The sequence below is a fragment of the Dreissena polymorpha genome, unplaced genomic scaffold (genome assembly GCF_020536995.1).
Source record: "Dreissena polymorpha isolate Duluth1 unplaced genomic scaffold, UMN_Dpol_1.0 chrUn028, whole genome shotgun sequence".
Taxonomy (NCBI): Eukaryota; Metazoa; Mollusca; class Bivalvia; order Myida; family Dreissenidae; genus Dreissena; species Dreissena polymorpha.
Genome location: NW_026273342.1, coordinates 153,667 through 170,816, shown reverse-complemented (window position 1 = coordinate 170,816; position 17,150 = coordinate 153,667). Strand labels below are relative to the sequence as shown.

General features: G+C 38.4%; 1 protein-coding gene across 1 annotated transcript; it reads left to right on the top strand.

Annotated features, from left to right (window-relative positions):
• Positions 1 to 8,289: 8,289 nt before the first annotated feature.
• LOC127863701 (uncharacterized) lies at positions 8,290 to 10,976 on the top strand. The gene is made up of 3 exons (XM_052403320.1): positions 8,290 to 8,510; positions 9,953 to 10,108; positions 10,296 to 10,976. Exons 1-3 carry the CDS (start codon positions 8,409 to 8,411, stop codon positions 10,791 to 10,793), a joined length of 756 nt encoding a protein of 251 aa, XP_052259280.1. The 5' UTR covers positions 8,290 to 8,408; the 3' UTR covers positions 10,794 to 10,976.
• Positions 10,977 to 17,150: the final 6,174 nt, after the last annotated feature.

Here is a 17,150-nt window from a genome sequence, read left to right as displayed (position 1 = left end):
TGCACATCATTTCATTCAATGTTGGTGGTCTTTCCGCCAACAAATTTACAGAATTAAAATATGTTATTGACTGTAACCCTAATACCCATATCTTATGTTTACGGGAAACCAAATTTTAAAATAGTTCTGTAAAACAAATACCTGGGTATAACTGCGAATCTAAGAATTATGTTACTTTAAACCATAATATTGCCGGTGGCCTTGCCATATATATTAAAAACACAATTAATTATGAACACCTGGGAGTGAACAACCAATTTAAATCTGATGGTAGCACTGCTATTGTAATATTCACAGGCGACTTTAATGCACATCACCCTGCTTGGGGTTCCATCAATTCAGATGCAGAAGGTCGGGCGGTAATAGAATGGTTGGACGAGCAAGATCTTATTCTGCTCAATAACGGTTCTCCAACCAGACTTAACCCCACTGGTTTAAACCCCCACATTGACCTTACTGCTGCTAATGCCAGGATAGCAAGTGCGTCTGCATGGGCAACTGTTAAAGATACCATGGGATCTGATCACCTCCTACAACAGGTTACCCTGCTCAACTATATTGCACAGGGAACTGAGGCCCAATGCTCAGGAGAGCAAAAGTTTTTATTGGAAAAAGCTAATTGGGCTCAGTTTAGGGACCTCTGCTCAGATCTCTCCCTTGTAGATGTTCACTCCCAGGATCCAAATCTGTTTTGTAATAACTTAACTAGCAAGATACTGTCCATAGCGGAATGTAGCATACCGGTCTCCTCTGGCAAGGTTAAAGCTAGATATAGAGTCCCGTGGTGGAATGAGGCGTGCTCTAATGCGGTACAGGCCCGTAAAAATGCTTTAAAAATTCTTAAAAAGAACCCCGCTGAGCATAATCTTCTTAATTATAGGTCCCTAGAAAATCAGGCAAAGCGGGCTATTTTGAACGCAAAAACTCAAAATTGGAAAGAATTCTGTGATTCAGCTATCATTAATAAGAAAAATACTAAGGATTTTTGGCAAAAAATTCACAGAATTAAAGGAAATTCATTCACCCCTGTACCGCTACTTAAATACAAAGGCGAAATTGCCACTTCCCCAAGGGAAAAGGCTCAATTTTTGGTACGACATTTCCAATCTGTCTCCAGTGACTCAAACTTTCCCGTTGAAACTTTGAATTATCAAAAGCGGTTTGAGACTGAGCACCAAAATATTTTAAATAAGCCTGGGGATAACAGCACGCCTCTCAATTTACCATTCACTATTACAGAATTATTAAGTGCCATTAACAGCAGGAGCAACACCGCCACGGGGCCTGACAAAATAGCATATTTAATGTTTAAAAATATGCCAGCCATAACTCTGAAAATCTGGCTTAACCTATTCAATCAGGTGTATAGGACAGGCAGGATACCACCCGAGTGGAAGCAGGCCACAGTGATTCAAATTCCTAAACCCAGTAAAGACAAAAATGATCCAAACTCATATCGTCCAATAAGTTTAACATCGCATGCAGGTAAATTATTAGAAATAATGGTCAAAAATAGATAAGAACACTTATTGGAATCAAATAATATACTAAACCCCTTCCAGTCTGGCTTTAGGAAGGGGCGATCTACTCTTGATCAGCTAGTTAGATTACAACATGATATTCTTTCTGCAAAAAATCAAGGGCAATCAGTATTAGCAATTTTTTTGGACCTTCAGGCCGCCTTTGATTTAACATGGACCTTTGGCATATTAAAAACGCTAGCTGACTATGGAATCACTGGATACTGTTTCCACTACCTCAGAGCTTTCCTAGAGGGCCGTAAAATCCAGGTCAGGGTCGATGGGGAGTTATCAGAGGTAGCCATAACTGACCGCGGAACCCCTCAGGGGTCCGTAATATCCCCAACTCTGTTCTCCCTCATCGTAAACGGTCTACCTGATGCCGTAAAAGACTCAGGAATGGTTATCTCCCAGTTTGCCGATGACTCAGGCACTTGGTTAAAGGGGTCTAACATATTACGCCTGCAAAAGAGGTCTCAAGCAGGCTTAGACTCCATATGGAAATGGGCAATTGAATGGGGATTCAAAATTTCTCCAACCAAAACAGTAGGAGTACTATTTGGCGACCAATTTCAGCACTCTTTGGACTTAAATTTAGGCGGCACCAAAATTATCTTTGAAAAAGTGGTGAAATTTCTAGGTATGTACCTAGATAAACAGTTAACTTTTACTCACCACTTCAAATATATGGCAGAAAGGTGCGAAAGGGACCTATATTTAATGAGAATGTTAAGAGGCACAGGTTTCGGATCAGATAAAAATAGCCTCTTTACTCTCTACAAGTCCCTTATACGTCCAAAGCTAGATTATGGAGCCCAAATCTATGCATGTGCAAAGCCAAACGCCATAAAAATGGTTGATGCCATTCAACACAAGGCCCTAAGGATAGCTCTGAGAGCCCTAAACTGTACACCGGGTGCACTGCTCGAGGAGGAGGCCGGTTCGCTACCTCTTGACTTGCGTAGAAAACAACAGTCCCTCAATTTCTGGGCCAGGGCTAAGTCTCGGTATGGTTCAAACCCCGTTAACAAACTTGTCGGGACTGGCACCTTCGTCAAGGGGAAAATACTTAAGTGTAAGCATGTCGCCCTACCTTTTGGTGCGAGTATTAGGACCCTGGTTTAGGATGCCGGTCTCGACAAGGTACATGTAGCAGACCTGAGGCCCTCCAAGACCCCCCCCCCCCTGGACGCTTGGACCCATTGATGTTGACCTATCACTATCTAATAAAATAATGCAAACTGACTTGCCACAACTCATCAAGTCAGAAGCTCTCTCTCTTATAGATAATATGTATGCTGAGCATCTCAAAATCTACACTGACGGCTCCAAATGCCCTAACTCTGGTTTGGTAGCCAACTCTTTTGTAATTCCTTCAAAAAACATTAGTAAAACGCACAGGCTCAGCAACAATCTCTTTATTTTTACAGCAGAACTTTTGGCAATTAAATTCTGTCTGTGCTGGATATTGGTATACAATAAACCTACTAAAACTGCTATTTTATCAGACTCAATGTCATCTCTAGAGTCCATAAAAAACAGAAATAGCAGATCTAGGCCTGATATTTTAGCTAGCATTTTGGAACTTCATCAACAGTGCCTAGATAAATCTTTAAAGGTCACATTAGTATGGTGTCCAGCACATGTCAACATCAGTGGGAATGAGCAGGCCGACAGGGGGGCCAAAGAAGGCCTCTTGAGGGGGGCCGTAGATGCTAGGGAACCCCTGGCACCTACTGAGATCTACTCCCTGACAAAGAAATTTGTTTTGGGTGAGTGGAATCTCCGGACCGACAATTTGTCTTCCCGTCGACATACTTTTACCAGACCTGCGAAAACCCTCAGGCCGCCTGACAGATACTCAGCAAGCATTGTGCTTGACAGAGCCATCACGCGCCTGAGGATGGGAACCACCCTATTACCCGGTGGCGCAGGAAAGTATGTCCTCGGTATAGACCCTGCATGTCCTGGGTGCCAGGAACCCCTCACTGCGCCCCACATGCTGCTGCACTGTCCTAACCATAAGGCGCAGAGGGACCACCTCGAAGCTGCATTGCACTCCCATGGACTAGTTTTTAACCTTTCCAACGTGCTAGACCCCAAGGGAGCAGTTAGGGACCCGGTCTTCTCTGCCCTCGCCAAATACTTACTGGATTGTCAGATAACTGACAAAATCTAGGTCATTGGGGGAGGGAGAGCAGCCAACACCCACCTAATTATTCAGTCTTGTGACTGTTTTTCTTTTAAACTGTGTAATCTTTGCACAAACCTGACAAACCAAATCTAATAATTGTGTTGAATTTGTGTCGTTTTTACACAACTTTTATTTTAGTTTTTAATGGGTTTATCGTTCTACCCCGCCCTTTCTTAATCAGGCCAATGGAATTGACCTGGTCTTCTTTATTTTAATACATTTTTTATGAGAGTATGACGTTAGTCCACCATTTACATTTTTCAGTTTTTTAATATAATCATATTTTATGGCATTTCTTACTACAAGAAAGGACGAGGCTGTCCAGTAACCTGGGGTTGTTGGCTGCATTGCACCCCCTCTCTTCCCCTTTGACACCCCACCCTTTCCCCTTCAAACTCGAAGAACCATGTCGGCCTGGAGTGCACGGTGCAGGGCCTTATACCATGATAAACACTTATTTAGCCCTATCCAGGACAAAGTATTTTCGACTTTGTTAATACTGCTAATTTTGTACCTTGTAGTACATTAAATCTTGTTATAACTGCTATTTTGTGTGGCAAATTTTCTTATTTTTGTGTAAAACTGCTATCTTATATGATATAGCAAATTGCCTTAATTTTTTTTCTCAATACTGCTATTCCTACACCATAGCAACCATTCTACTCTGTATTGCACTAATTCATGTTAAAATTGCTATTTTTATAGCAAATTTCCTTAATTTTATATTAAATTGCTATTTTATATAGCAAATTGCCTCGGCTTTTCTGTTTAATTGTCATTTTACATACCATACAAGGTATTTTAGTACTATTTCCTCCATTGTTATCACCAATATATTAATAATATTGGTTGGATTAGAGCTTTTTGGGTTTGTTTTAATGCATCTAGGTAACATTTGGTCTTTTTACCATTTTACATCTTACCTTTACCAATTTTCCTTCAATAGTATACAAACTATTTTTCATTTACCGTGCACTCCCTCTGGTCCAGGGGAAACAACCATTGTAGACTCCATCCCTACAATTACCTCCCTTAGTTCAACTGAGTGACATCATCCCTGCTGGCTCTTTTTACCCCACTCACATCGGCCTACACTTCCAAAAATCTCTTCTTCTTTCAACCCTCCAGGGTGGCAACATGTATTTTAAATATATAAACGCGTATAGTTCTGTACATATTGTAAATAATGTACCTTTTGTACAAATTTAACTGTTTTTGTCTCATTTTTAACTGTAAAGCACATTGTCTTACCTTTAATTTTTATGTGGCCCTATAAAAGGTGACCGTTTGGAGACACGTAAGTTATTACCCTTAACATTTAAGTTTTTTTTACTAAACCCACTTTTAAATATTGTTTTAATGCCACTCTGGGGGGACTTCTCTTCTCCATAGCCCAATCCTCCTTAAGTTCCATACAGACAGGGTCTTATGTTGGAGCATTACGGCTATAGTCCCTGTCTGCAAGTGTTTAACATTGAGCCACATACATAAACTTATACTCATTACTTTTTTAATAACTCAATACTCAATTGAACCATTAATATATAATTGAGAGTTATACTCTCTATTTGTCTTTTTTTCTTTCTTTTTCATATAATTGCATGTACACATGCAACTTCACTTTACACTTGAGAGCTGTTAAATCAGGCTCTGGCATCCCTACTAATTAATGTTCATAGATATAAACATATCTCTCCAACGATTAGATCTTGTTGTGTGGCATTTCGTTTAAACCTTAAATATACACATAATAATGGTACTTGACTATGTATGTAAATATATAGTGGCAATGTTCAACCACTTTGTGATCTGGAAAACCCTCAAGTATCATTATTTTGTTTCTCAAACATATTACACATCTGTGTATTCCTTTTTCTATAAGAATTATATTAAAATAATCCTATTTGGATTCTAACATTTAAAACACAGATCACAAAGTCTAAAGACTCCAACAAACCCATTGCAGTATATAGTGAACAGTGGGTCTAGTAATGATGATGCCACATACAACAGTATGTGTGTTTTCACCATCTTTACTTATAAAAATTGGGCTATTCTTTCTCTCTCTCCTTAAAAAAAAAACAAAAAACATAACAAACAATAACATACAATAACAACATCATATAAATAATAATAAATAATAACAAGTACAGTAACATAACATAAACATAGTAATTTATAACTATAAAACAAGTCCAAGTTCTTTTGGATTTATTCATCCTTTTCTTTCATTTATTTTTTCTGCATATAAACTATTATTGTTTACTTTTTGTTAAAGTGCAACGTCTGCCGTGGGAAAATTCTATTTATAAACGGATTGACCTACTTGCAATCCTTAATAAGAAATTTCGGCCAATCAGCGCCATCGTTTTATAAGTGTATCATCCAATAAAAACGCCGCTTTTTAACAGCGTAAGGCCCAGCCAGTGTAAAGTACTGCGTTTTTCTTATAACGCTTCTTAAATAAGCATAGATATTTTTAAACCAATAGATTTTTATTGAGGCAACGCACCAACACTGCAAAGTTTTTTGTTTATATCAATGGTACAGCCCAGTAAAATCGGGCTGTCCATTTTATGGCCGTTTTCGACCTTTTTATGCAGAGTTTTATGTTAAGCAGTGTGCTCGGGCAATGGTTTTTAACCGAAGTCCCGAGGGTAAACAATCCTATTAGTCAGCTAGTATAGTATACCATTATTTAAAATTGATAATTCGACTAACACCATGCCTGCGCCTCCTTGTTTGTTTCGTCTACGACGGGTGTACCAAAACTCAAGAGCGGTGACATGTGACAACTGTTCACGGTAGCATCACATTAAATGTGGTAACACAGGTAAGTACTTCTAAAACGTGCAATCGAAGATAAATTAATTTTTTGCGTTGTAGTATTTTCGTGTGTCAACTTTGCACTCTGTATTTGCAGCGCAGCATTGTTTACTAATATATATAAAAGTGTATAAAACTGTTTTTCTCTTGTTATCTATGCTTATATTATAGTCTATGTATATCAGAGATTGAATAAACTTTGTACTCTGTATTTGCAGCGCAGCATTGTTTACCTATATATATAATATATATATATATGTATGAACAAACTTTGAAACACATACGTTATACAGTTTATAAATATTTAAGTATATAATTTCATGGATCACAGATGAGCAATACGACGCCGCTGTTGCCGCAAATCGGGATCTACAATTTGTGTGTATGCGCTGTCGGCACAACAACACCAATGAAAATGGTGATCTGATGGACGAGATAGTCAACTCGATACCGGATTCGACAAACACCACCATGGAATCAACGGCAACTTCAGCCATGTCACTCCTTGAAGAGGAAATGGAAGTTGACCACGCGTTCGACATCACACGACCGGAACGGGAACTCCCATCGGAAGAAATGGAGCTGTCGCTACATGACGCCAATGTGACGGACATCGTACCCACTGCTCCAGTCACCTTCAAGATTGTCGGTAGCGGAACACAGCGAGCAAAGCCGAAGCTTGCGTCATCCGACGGATATTCGTATGTGGTAAAGAGAGAACTCAAATCTGGTGACGTAGTTTGGCGATGTAGTGTGCGCGGGAAGTCCATGGCATGCACAGCGTTGGTTAAACAGTCCGGCAACGTCTTCACTCCTATGTCAATTGAGCACATCCATCCATCCAAGCCAGGTCTTGAACGTTCTATTCAGCATTAGGCAGAGGTTAATGCAAATAATACGTATATTTAAATTAAGGTTGAACAGAGTAAGAATAATTCAATAAAGAAATACATGCCAATGAATATAAATAAGTAGAAATTGTATATTTTATCATGTTTTACAGCGGCGGCTATGCACGCTCTTGACACTTATTTTTGAAAACAAGGATGAACTTCTTAAAACTTGATACATACAGATATGCATACGAATAAGCTTTTCCCATGTTCACATATTAAAATCGTTAAGAATATATTTGCAGATATTTAAAAGGATTTTTACTTTACTTGCAGTTGAAAAAATGCGCTGTTGCCGATGTCTTTGAAACAACAACGAATGTAATAAGGCACGTCAACCAGCAACTGCCACGAACCGCGGACCAGCCTGAAGCTGCGCGATGTTCACAGGCGGCTTTGAGCATGCTGTGTAGTCGCGCAAGAAAGGGCCTTAGACCGCAAGATCCGACTTCACTTGAATTTGACGTACGTGTTATGCCTTATTGGGATCTTTAGAATTGTTAAAACACGAATATGAAGGTTGATATAGGAAAAAATATACGAAAAAGCTTTTTTCTGTCGGCATGACGCGTAAAATTTTCTAAGCTAGATTTCATGAAATGTTACGCCACCATCGTCTTTGTTCTTAAATAATTTGTGTTTTTTCAGCATATTGTGATACAAATTCATATTCATAATTGGGATCGTTAAAATTGGCCAAAGTAATTGTTTATTGTTATTTACTGATTTCTTTATATATGTTATGATTTGATAGTATCATAAACATGCATTATTATACCATTTATTGTCTTTTAATAGATCGATGAAGAATACCTACAAAGAGCACTTTGCGAAAAATTATACAGGGAGACGATATCGGTAAAGGAGAGACGGCACATCCTGTTAGCCACTGATGATCAACTAACCTTACTGTCCCGTGCGAAGACATGGTACCTGGATGGTACATTCAAAGTGGTCCGGGCACCGTTCAAACAGATGTTATCTGTCCACGCCTTCATCAGAGCTGGCGACTGTATGAAGCAAGTTCCGCTGTGCTTCGTCCTGATGTCAGGGAAAAAGCGAAAAGATTACAAAAAGGTATGTAAATGACCAGCAATACTTTTATAATAAACATGTCCGGTGTATTACTTAAGCGCCTTTTTTTCATTTCTACTTCTTTGGTTTTCAGGTGTTATCCGCTATCCTACATATTCAGGGCTCCACCTGGCCCTAAAATTTTTGTAGCCAACATTTTAGCCAAATGGATTTTTTGTAGCCAAATTTTAGAAACTGTAGCCAAAGTATTAGCAAAGCATTCGGAACCGCCTGTTGTAAGCATAGGCTTCAGTAGTGTAAAAGAAGAAACTAAACAAAGAAGCGTTAATCTGTTTATTACTATAATCATAATGTGTGCATACCAAAAAAAAACACAGTTGTACAGCAAAGTACACATTAGTCATAGCCGACACTACAGCCGCTTCACTTTTGGATATTGCTGCAGCCTGCGCATTTGTCATGGATGTTTTCAAACGAGACGCTTGTGAGGCCTCTTTGTGATCTGAAATAAACAAAATCAAATATGCTAAATTTCAAAACAGAAAGCTCATTTTGAAAAGTGTCAATATATATTTATTATGGACATAAATTATTATTGTTATTTTTAATATATTATTAATAATATAAAAAATATTCATGTATATACATTTTAATATTAATTATTGTCATTCTTTTTTATTTGCTTTTGATTTTTCGTGTTTTGAAATGTTTTCTTTTTTCAACATCTTCACCCAGATGTGAATGCAAACATCTTTAACTGATCTATTATCAGATTTGATTTTTTTTGAGACCGGGTCGTTAGATTCGTCAGAGTCCAAAGGACGCTTATTGCCTATGGTAGCCATTATGGCAGTCACAATTTCCGACACCATCGCGTAAATGTCAAGGGTTTTATACCCCATCATCTATCGCCATTCACATTTGTAACGCATTTAGCCTTAATCATTACAAACATTACTAACTGCTCGATCGAAATTAAAATCAATCATTAACTTCTTTACTTACGTTCATTGTGTGACTAAGTTGATAATTCGCTAACGGCTTTTACTCAAATTGATTGAAATCGGCAGCAATCTTTAATCAGATGTAATTGTTCGTTTAAGCCGATAAGATCGACGGTTACACCAGTCAGTTTCCTTTGTCTCGATATCCGGTTTTTGACAGGTGTTAATGCAGACTGCGTATCAATTTTGCTGGTCAATAATACGGCGATGTATGGAAGCACAGTCTAAAGCTGAAAGAGTTTACTATCTGGAATCGCATTTGTCAGGAAAATAATCGTTTGGCAAAAACGTCCGGCGAACGATTTTTTTCCTGACAAAAATCGTTCGCCGGACGTTTTCGCCAAACGATTATTTTATTTGCCGCATTCGCTAAATTTTCGCCATTGGCGAATCTGGCGAACGGCAGCGGGAGCCCTGATATTGCCTTATAATAAACATGTCCGATCTATTACTTTTCATCTCTACTACTTTGGTTTTCAGGTGTTATCCACTATCCTACAACATCTGCCGTCAACCGAGGTTAAGTCGTTTGTGGTGGATTACGAGGCTGGACTGTGGCAGGCCATAAGAGCCGTGTTTCCCCAACCTGATATCCAAGGCTGCGCTTTTCACTTTGGACAGGCCCTCTATCGGAAGGTTCAAGAATTCGGATTGCAGGTATGTTGTATATATTGTATTTATAATTACATGTGTTTATTTCCATGTATTTATGAAATGAGTCGCGTTTTTCTGAAATGAACAGTGTAATTAGTATGCATATTGTCACCTATATCATATATACTGTATGTATACATATAATGTATAATAATTTATATATTTTCAGACTGCATACAACGAGCGCCGTAACGTGTATGCACTCCTCAGAAAGACATTTGCACTGCCGCTACTACCCGTGGAGGACATTCGACCTGCTTTCGACACATTACGGACGAAATCGGACACTGACGCGACGGACAGATACTTTTACTACCTAGAACGGACGTGGATGACAAACCCACTGTGGCCTATTGATAGTTGGTGCGTATTCGGTCGGTCCATACGCACCAACAACGACTGCAAGGGCTGGCATCATCGCCTGAACCGACGTGCGAAGAAAGGGAATCTCCCCTTTTACTTGTTGGTTCAACTGTTGTGTGAAGAGGCGAAGCTGCTGAATACACAGGTGCGGTTAGTGAGAGAGGGAAAGTTGAGGAGATATCAGAATAAACAGACACTTCAGGTACAGGGGACGCTCTTGGGATTGTGGAAAAGATACAACGAGCGTTCCATCTCAACAAGTCAGCTGCTGGACTTGTGTTCAGCCATGTACGGACCTGTGTAAATAGTTGTTGTTGCTGTTGTTGTTGTTGTTTGTGTAAATAGTGTTTAAATTTGTTATGAATAAAACGTTTGAATAAAATCATTTTCATAAATTCAATGTTGATAATATTAATATATAATTATATTGATTACTGATGTATTACTGTCTTTTTGTAAACTTTTCTTATTAATTCAATGTATTGATATTATTATACACACTGCGTAACTTTCTATTTTTATAAGTTGTTGTATATAAGTACATAAGTATCTAATAAACCATCAAAACAAAAAAAGTTTTTCTTATATATTTCTCTTTCTATTCATCTGTACTGTTTACATTTAACATAGATGCTAAAAATGTAACAATAAAAATGATGGGGCGAGTCGTTATATATTATATACGCAAAAACATAATTATGTTGCTGTCGGTAACGCATAATATTAATTGCAAGAGTTGATAAAATTCCAGGTGTAGAAATCTTGAACATATCATGCAGGATGCGATACAGTATTCCAATTTCTGTTGAAAGTTCCTGAAAAAGGTGAAAGTTAAAGTAAAGCATTTTAACAAATTTCATCAAACTTCTAATTTCCCTAATCTTAAGATATTTTTTCAATACCCCACCATCTGGCCCACTGGCCCGCATTTTGCGCTGTGTACGGTTGTTCAAAAAACTTGGTAAGTGTCATTGTGTTCTTGAATTTGTCCGATGAGTTGAATTTTATATACCATTACCATGCGAGAAAGTTTGCAAACCCACTTATTTCTTACGAAACTTACCTTGAAAAATAAACAACACAAATATGAGTGGCACGAACTGGTAGTGGCACGAAACGACCATCAACCGTTAAAGTTCAAGAGCATAATTTTAATGGAAATGTGTTGAATATTGGATAAATTAATTGTTTTGCCGTTAAAAGGGTAAGTTTTTGGTTTACTTTGCTTATTTTTTTTTATCAAAACACAAGTTTTATGTTGATTTTTTAAAGTACAACAGTTCAGTTAGCATTATATCTTTCAATTCATGAATATCGAAATAGAAGTCGGATGTTGCACATTTCGGACGTTGCTATGCAAGTTAGTTCTCGATAGAATATACTGTTTTACCTTTTCGCATACAGTTGTGCAGCTGTTTTCCATATAATGATGCAATGCTTTACGTCTGGAATATCCCCCTCGATGATTATAAATCATAAACTTCTCAAATCTTAGCATCGTCAACTTGACAAGGTTCTGTCAAGATTTAATTAGCAGATTATGTAAAGCTGAGTAACATTAATTTCCGACTGATGTCTGATTTGGGCAGTGGTTGGTTCACCTGATTCTCTCATAGGTGATCCCGGTTGACCACACCACAATTGAATATATATCAGTACAAAAACAAATAGCTTGTAATTATAATGGATTAATGTGAATGTTTAATTTATTTGTTTGCAACAATGGAACCTTTTGGTTTGAGAATTGTAAACCTACTGTTCAATTGCCCCTTTGTTCAGCACACATGATATGGAATACATCTATATCTCGTGTGGCGTATTTTCATTATGTTTTCAAGCATCGAAAGAATCCAAAATTATTTTGGATTTTGTGTTTGTCATGCATAATTTAATATTTCATAGGAATAAAATAACTCACAGCGTCAGGATTACGGCTTTGTTATGGTAAGCATTTGATACAAATATTATTAAGAATTATTGTGGTTTTAAATAAATTTTGAGAAATGGAAAGCAAAAAAAACAACAGAAAAGTGCTTGCATGTTACTGTATCTTGCAACTTTATTGTTTTATGAATTGGATTAAAGTTTAAATTTAGGTAAGCGTGTTTTTTTATGTCTCCTTTGCTCTTTTATGGTATGAAATGCGTATCTCGTGTAACGTAATTTCATTCAAACTCTGGATTTGAATGACGACAAGTCAGACGTGTTATTTTATTTAACATTAAAATATTTTTTAAAGCATCAAAAGATTGTAAAAAATATTTCCGATTGTATTTTTGTCATGCATAATTTAATCTTCCATAAGAATAAAATAACTCGCTGCGTCAAGATTTCGTTTTCCTTAATCATGTTTAATGTAAGAATGGTTAGCATTTGCAGAGACGTAGATAACAGAGATAAGCAGCTCGCCAAATATTGGCAAACTCTCGCACGTCGCGGGTTTCGGCGATATAATCGCGCAACTGTTTGTCGGTTGCCACGGTAGTTAACACGTATTTCAACATTTCTGAAACACGCTTTCGCGTTTCAGTTTTTGCGATTTGAAACAAACAAGGGCTGTTTGTAAAACATGCATGCCCCCATATGGGCTGTCAGTTGTAGTGGCAGCCATTGTGTGAATACGTTTTTTGTCACTGTGACCTTGACCTTTGACCTTATGTAAGTTATCATCCGGAAACCATTGTACTATTTCGAGTCACTGTGACCTTGACCTTTGACCTAGTGACCTGAAAATCAATAGGGGACATCTGCCAGTCATGATCAAGGGGGAGTGAGAGGGGGGGGGTATAATGTGGGGTGTGGTAATTAATAAGATGTTTAAAAAAAAAATTGGGGGGTGGGGGGTAGGGGGGGAAGGGGGGAGTGAGAGGTGGGTAAAATGTGGTGTGTGGTAATTTATAAGATGTTTAAAAAAAAAATTTGGGTGGAGTAGGGGGTGGGGGGTGGGGGTGAGAGGGGGTATAATGTGGGGTGTGGTAATTTATAAGATGTGTAAAAAATATTTTTTTGGGGGGGTAAGGGGATAGGGGGGGATGGGGGTGATAGGGTGTATTAATGTGGGGTGTGGTTATTTATTAGATGTTTAAAAAAATATTTTTTTGGGGGGGATTGGGGGGTGGGGGGTAGGGGGGAGTGAGAGTTGGTATAATGTGGGGTGTGGTAATTTATTAGATGTTAAAAAATTATTTTTTTTGAGGGGGGTGGGGGTGGGGTGGGGGAGTAGGGGGGTTGGGGGGTAGGGGCGTGAGAGGGGATATAATGTGGGGTGTTGTAATAAGATGTTAAAAAAACATTTTGGGGGTGGGGGTGGGGGGTGGGGGGTGAGAGGGGGTAATAATGTGGGGTGGGGTAATTTATTAGATGTTTAAAAGAAATGGAGGGGGTGGGTCGTAGGGGTTTAGGGGGGAGTGAGAGGGGGGTATAATGTGGGGTGGGGTAATTTATTAGATGTTTAAAAAAATTTTGAGGGGGGGGTAGGGGGGTGGGGGGGGTACGGGGGTAGGGGGGAGTGAGAGGGGGGTATAATGTGGGGTGTGGTAATTTATTAGATGTTTAAAAAAATGTTTTTTTTGAAGGGGGGGTGGGGTGGTGGGGGAGTAGGGGGGGTGGGGGGGTTGAGAGGGGGATATAATGTGGGGTGTGGTAATTAATAAGATGTTTAAAAAAAATTGGGGGATGGGGGGTGGGGGGGTAGGGGGTGGGGGTGAGAGGGGGGTAATAATGTGGGGTGGGTGTAATTTATTAGATGTTTAAAAAAAAATTGGAGGGGGGAGTGGGGGGTGGGGGGTACGGGGGGGTAGGGGGGAGTGAGAGGGGGATATAATGTGGGGTATGGTAATTTATTAGATGTTTTAAAAAAAATTGGGGGGTGGGGGGTAGGGGGGAGTGAGAGGGGGGTATAATGTGGAGTGGGGTTATTTATTAGATGTTTAAAAAAAATTGGGGGGAGTGATATCCTCTATTCATTTAACATGAAGTTTTAACTTATTGCATTTGTTTCCCCTGTATATAAGAAAGATATAATGGTGTTTTACCTCCCCTGTCCTGTTTATATTTATATTAATCAACAAAATTAAACATTAACACAATATTTAATATACAAAATATACAAAAAATCTCATATTCTTATTATATTTTTACTGATGCACTGTATTTTACTCAAAGGATGATGTTTCATTGGACTGATAATTATAGATTTAGGATTACAGACCAGTTGCTTCAGTTATATTGTTCAGAGTTTGCCCTGTTGGCCGCGTATGCATTATTGAGTTATCATTCAAAAACCATTACAAAATTATTTTTTTTTTGGGGGGGGGGGGGTGGGGGGGGGTAGGGGGGTGGGGGTAGGGGGGTGAGAGGGGGGTATAATGTGGGGTGTGGTTATTTATAAAATGTTTAAAAAAAATGGGGGAGTTGGGGGGTGGGGGGTGGGGGTGAGAGGGGGTAATAATGTGGGGTGGGGTTATTTATTAGATGTTTAAAAAAAATGGGGGTGGGGGGGTAGGGGGGGTAGGGGGAGTGAGAGGGAGGTATAATGTGGGGTGTGGTAATTTATTAGATGTTTAAAAAAATTTGGAGGGGGGTGGGGGGTGGGGGGTAGGGGGGAGTGAGAGGAGGGTATAATGTGGGGTGTGGTAATTTATTAGATGTTTAAAAAATATGGGGGGGTGGGGGGTAGGGGGGAGTTAGAGGGGGTATAATGTGGAGTGGGATTATTTATTAGATGTTTAAAAAAATTGGGGGGGGGGGGTGATATCCTCTATTCATTAAACATGAAATTTTAACTAATTGCATTTGTTTCCCCTGTATATAAGAAAGATATAATAGTGTATTACCTCCCCTGTCCTGCTTATATTTATATTAATCAACAAAATTAAACATGAACACAATATTTAATATACAAAATATACAAAAAATCTCATATTCTTATTATATTTTTACTAATCCACTCAAAGGATGATGTTTCATTCAGTTATTAAGTTACTTTTCTTAAATCTGGATTTACTTCTAGGTATACCGATTCTGATGAATATTGTGATAGTGAATTATGATGAATATTGTGACAGTTAATTTGTTCAGGACTTTACTCAGTCAGTTGTGCATGAGTGCCCAGAATGCAAAGTTAATGAAAAGACCATGTTGATTCCGTATGTTGTAAAAAAGCATCATCTAAACTTGATAAGTATGTCCTTTTATGTACATTATGATTAAGTAAAAGGAATGTGTCCGGCTTCTACAGAGGAGTCTATGCAACCATTTGTGTGGTAAAATCTCTTCATAAACCTCTGTAGTAACAATTTTAGTCCGTTCAATAAAAGAATGCATGAACATTGTTTTTACAGTTTAATGATATTTCATAAAAACTTCATATTTCATGAACAAATATCAATACGCCTTGCATAACAAAAATTAAGCAATTTATCAAACATAACACATATTAAGCAAGTATTTGATATAACAAATAACATATTAAAAGAAAACAGCTAATATTCTGCAGTTATGCGGGCAACAAACAAGTAAGCTAATGCATAAGAGCCATTATCGTTGGAGACATGGTATTAATATTGCTGAAGAAAAACCATAATCACATAATTATTTTACATCATGGTGATTGGACTATAAATGTGACTTAGAGTGTTGACATGTTTTAACCATAGCCATATAAGGAAAATGCCCCGCCCCCTGGCCATGTTTTTAAAACAACCGGAACCATTTTCGAACTTTTCCGAGAAATCATTAGGACACATTGTTAGACCAAGTTTCATGAAGACCGGACAATAAATGTGACCTCTAGAGTGTTAAAAAGGTTTCACCTATAGCTATATATAGACATATAAGGAAAAATGCCCCACCCCCTGGTGCCAATGTTTTTCAACCAACCAGAACCATTTTTGAACTTGCCCAAGATATCATAGGGACACATCTTCTCACCAAGTTTCATTATGACGGACAATAAACCAGAAACATTTTTTAACTTGTCCAACAATATATCATATTTCATGAAGATTGGACAATTTATGTGACCTCTAAAGTGTTAACAAGGCAAATGTTGACGCCCCACAACACACTGCGCATGACGGACAAAGGGTGATCACAAAAGCTCACCAATGGCACACTGTGCTTTGGTGAGCTAATTGGCAAAAAGATAATCACTAGAAATGTGTTCCCACAAAAAATGGTCCTGAGAAACCTTTTAACAATAAACATACATACACAATAGTGTGTCCTGCTTCATTAACACATACTTTCATACTTAATATGTTTTGCCATTGCTTTGATCTGAATGTAAACAGAGCATTTCCAGGTCTCTTGCGTGCATATGGACAATATATGGCTTTGGATCACTTCCTTAAGTATGTAACACTCAACCCTGATAGGCAAAGTGATCTTAACTTAGCAGACTCCAACGGCAGCTGAGCCTGGTTCGGTTGTTGACGATGACAAACCACACTTAGTTGCTTTGTCTTCATACAATGCGATGTTGAGAGGAGTACCGTCCTCAGTTCTCAGTTATGGATTCATCCTCATCGAGCAGGAGACGATCGACAAGTGCTGTTCGGGATGATTCATCAAGTAAATGTCGAGATCGCTTTTGCACCCCATCACTCAGTCGCTCCCTCCTGGGCCTGGCCAAACTGAAAATACCAATGAGCATGGCAGA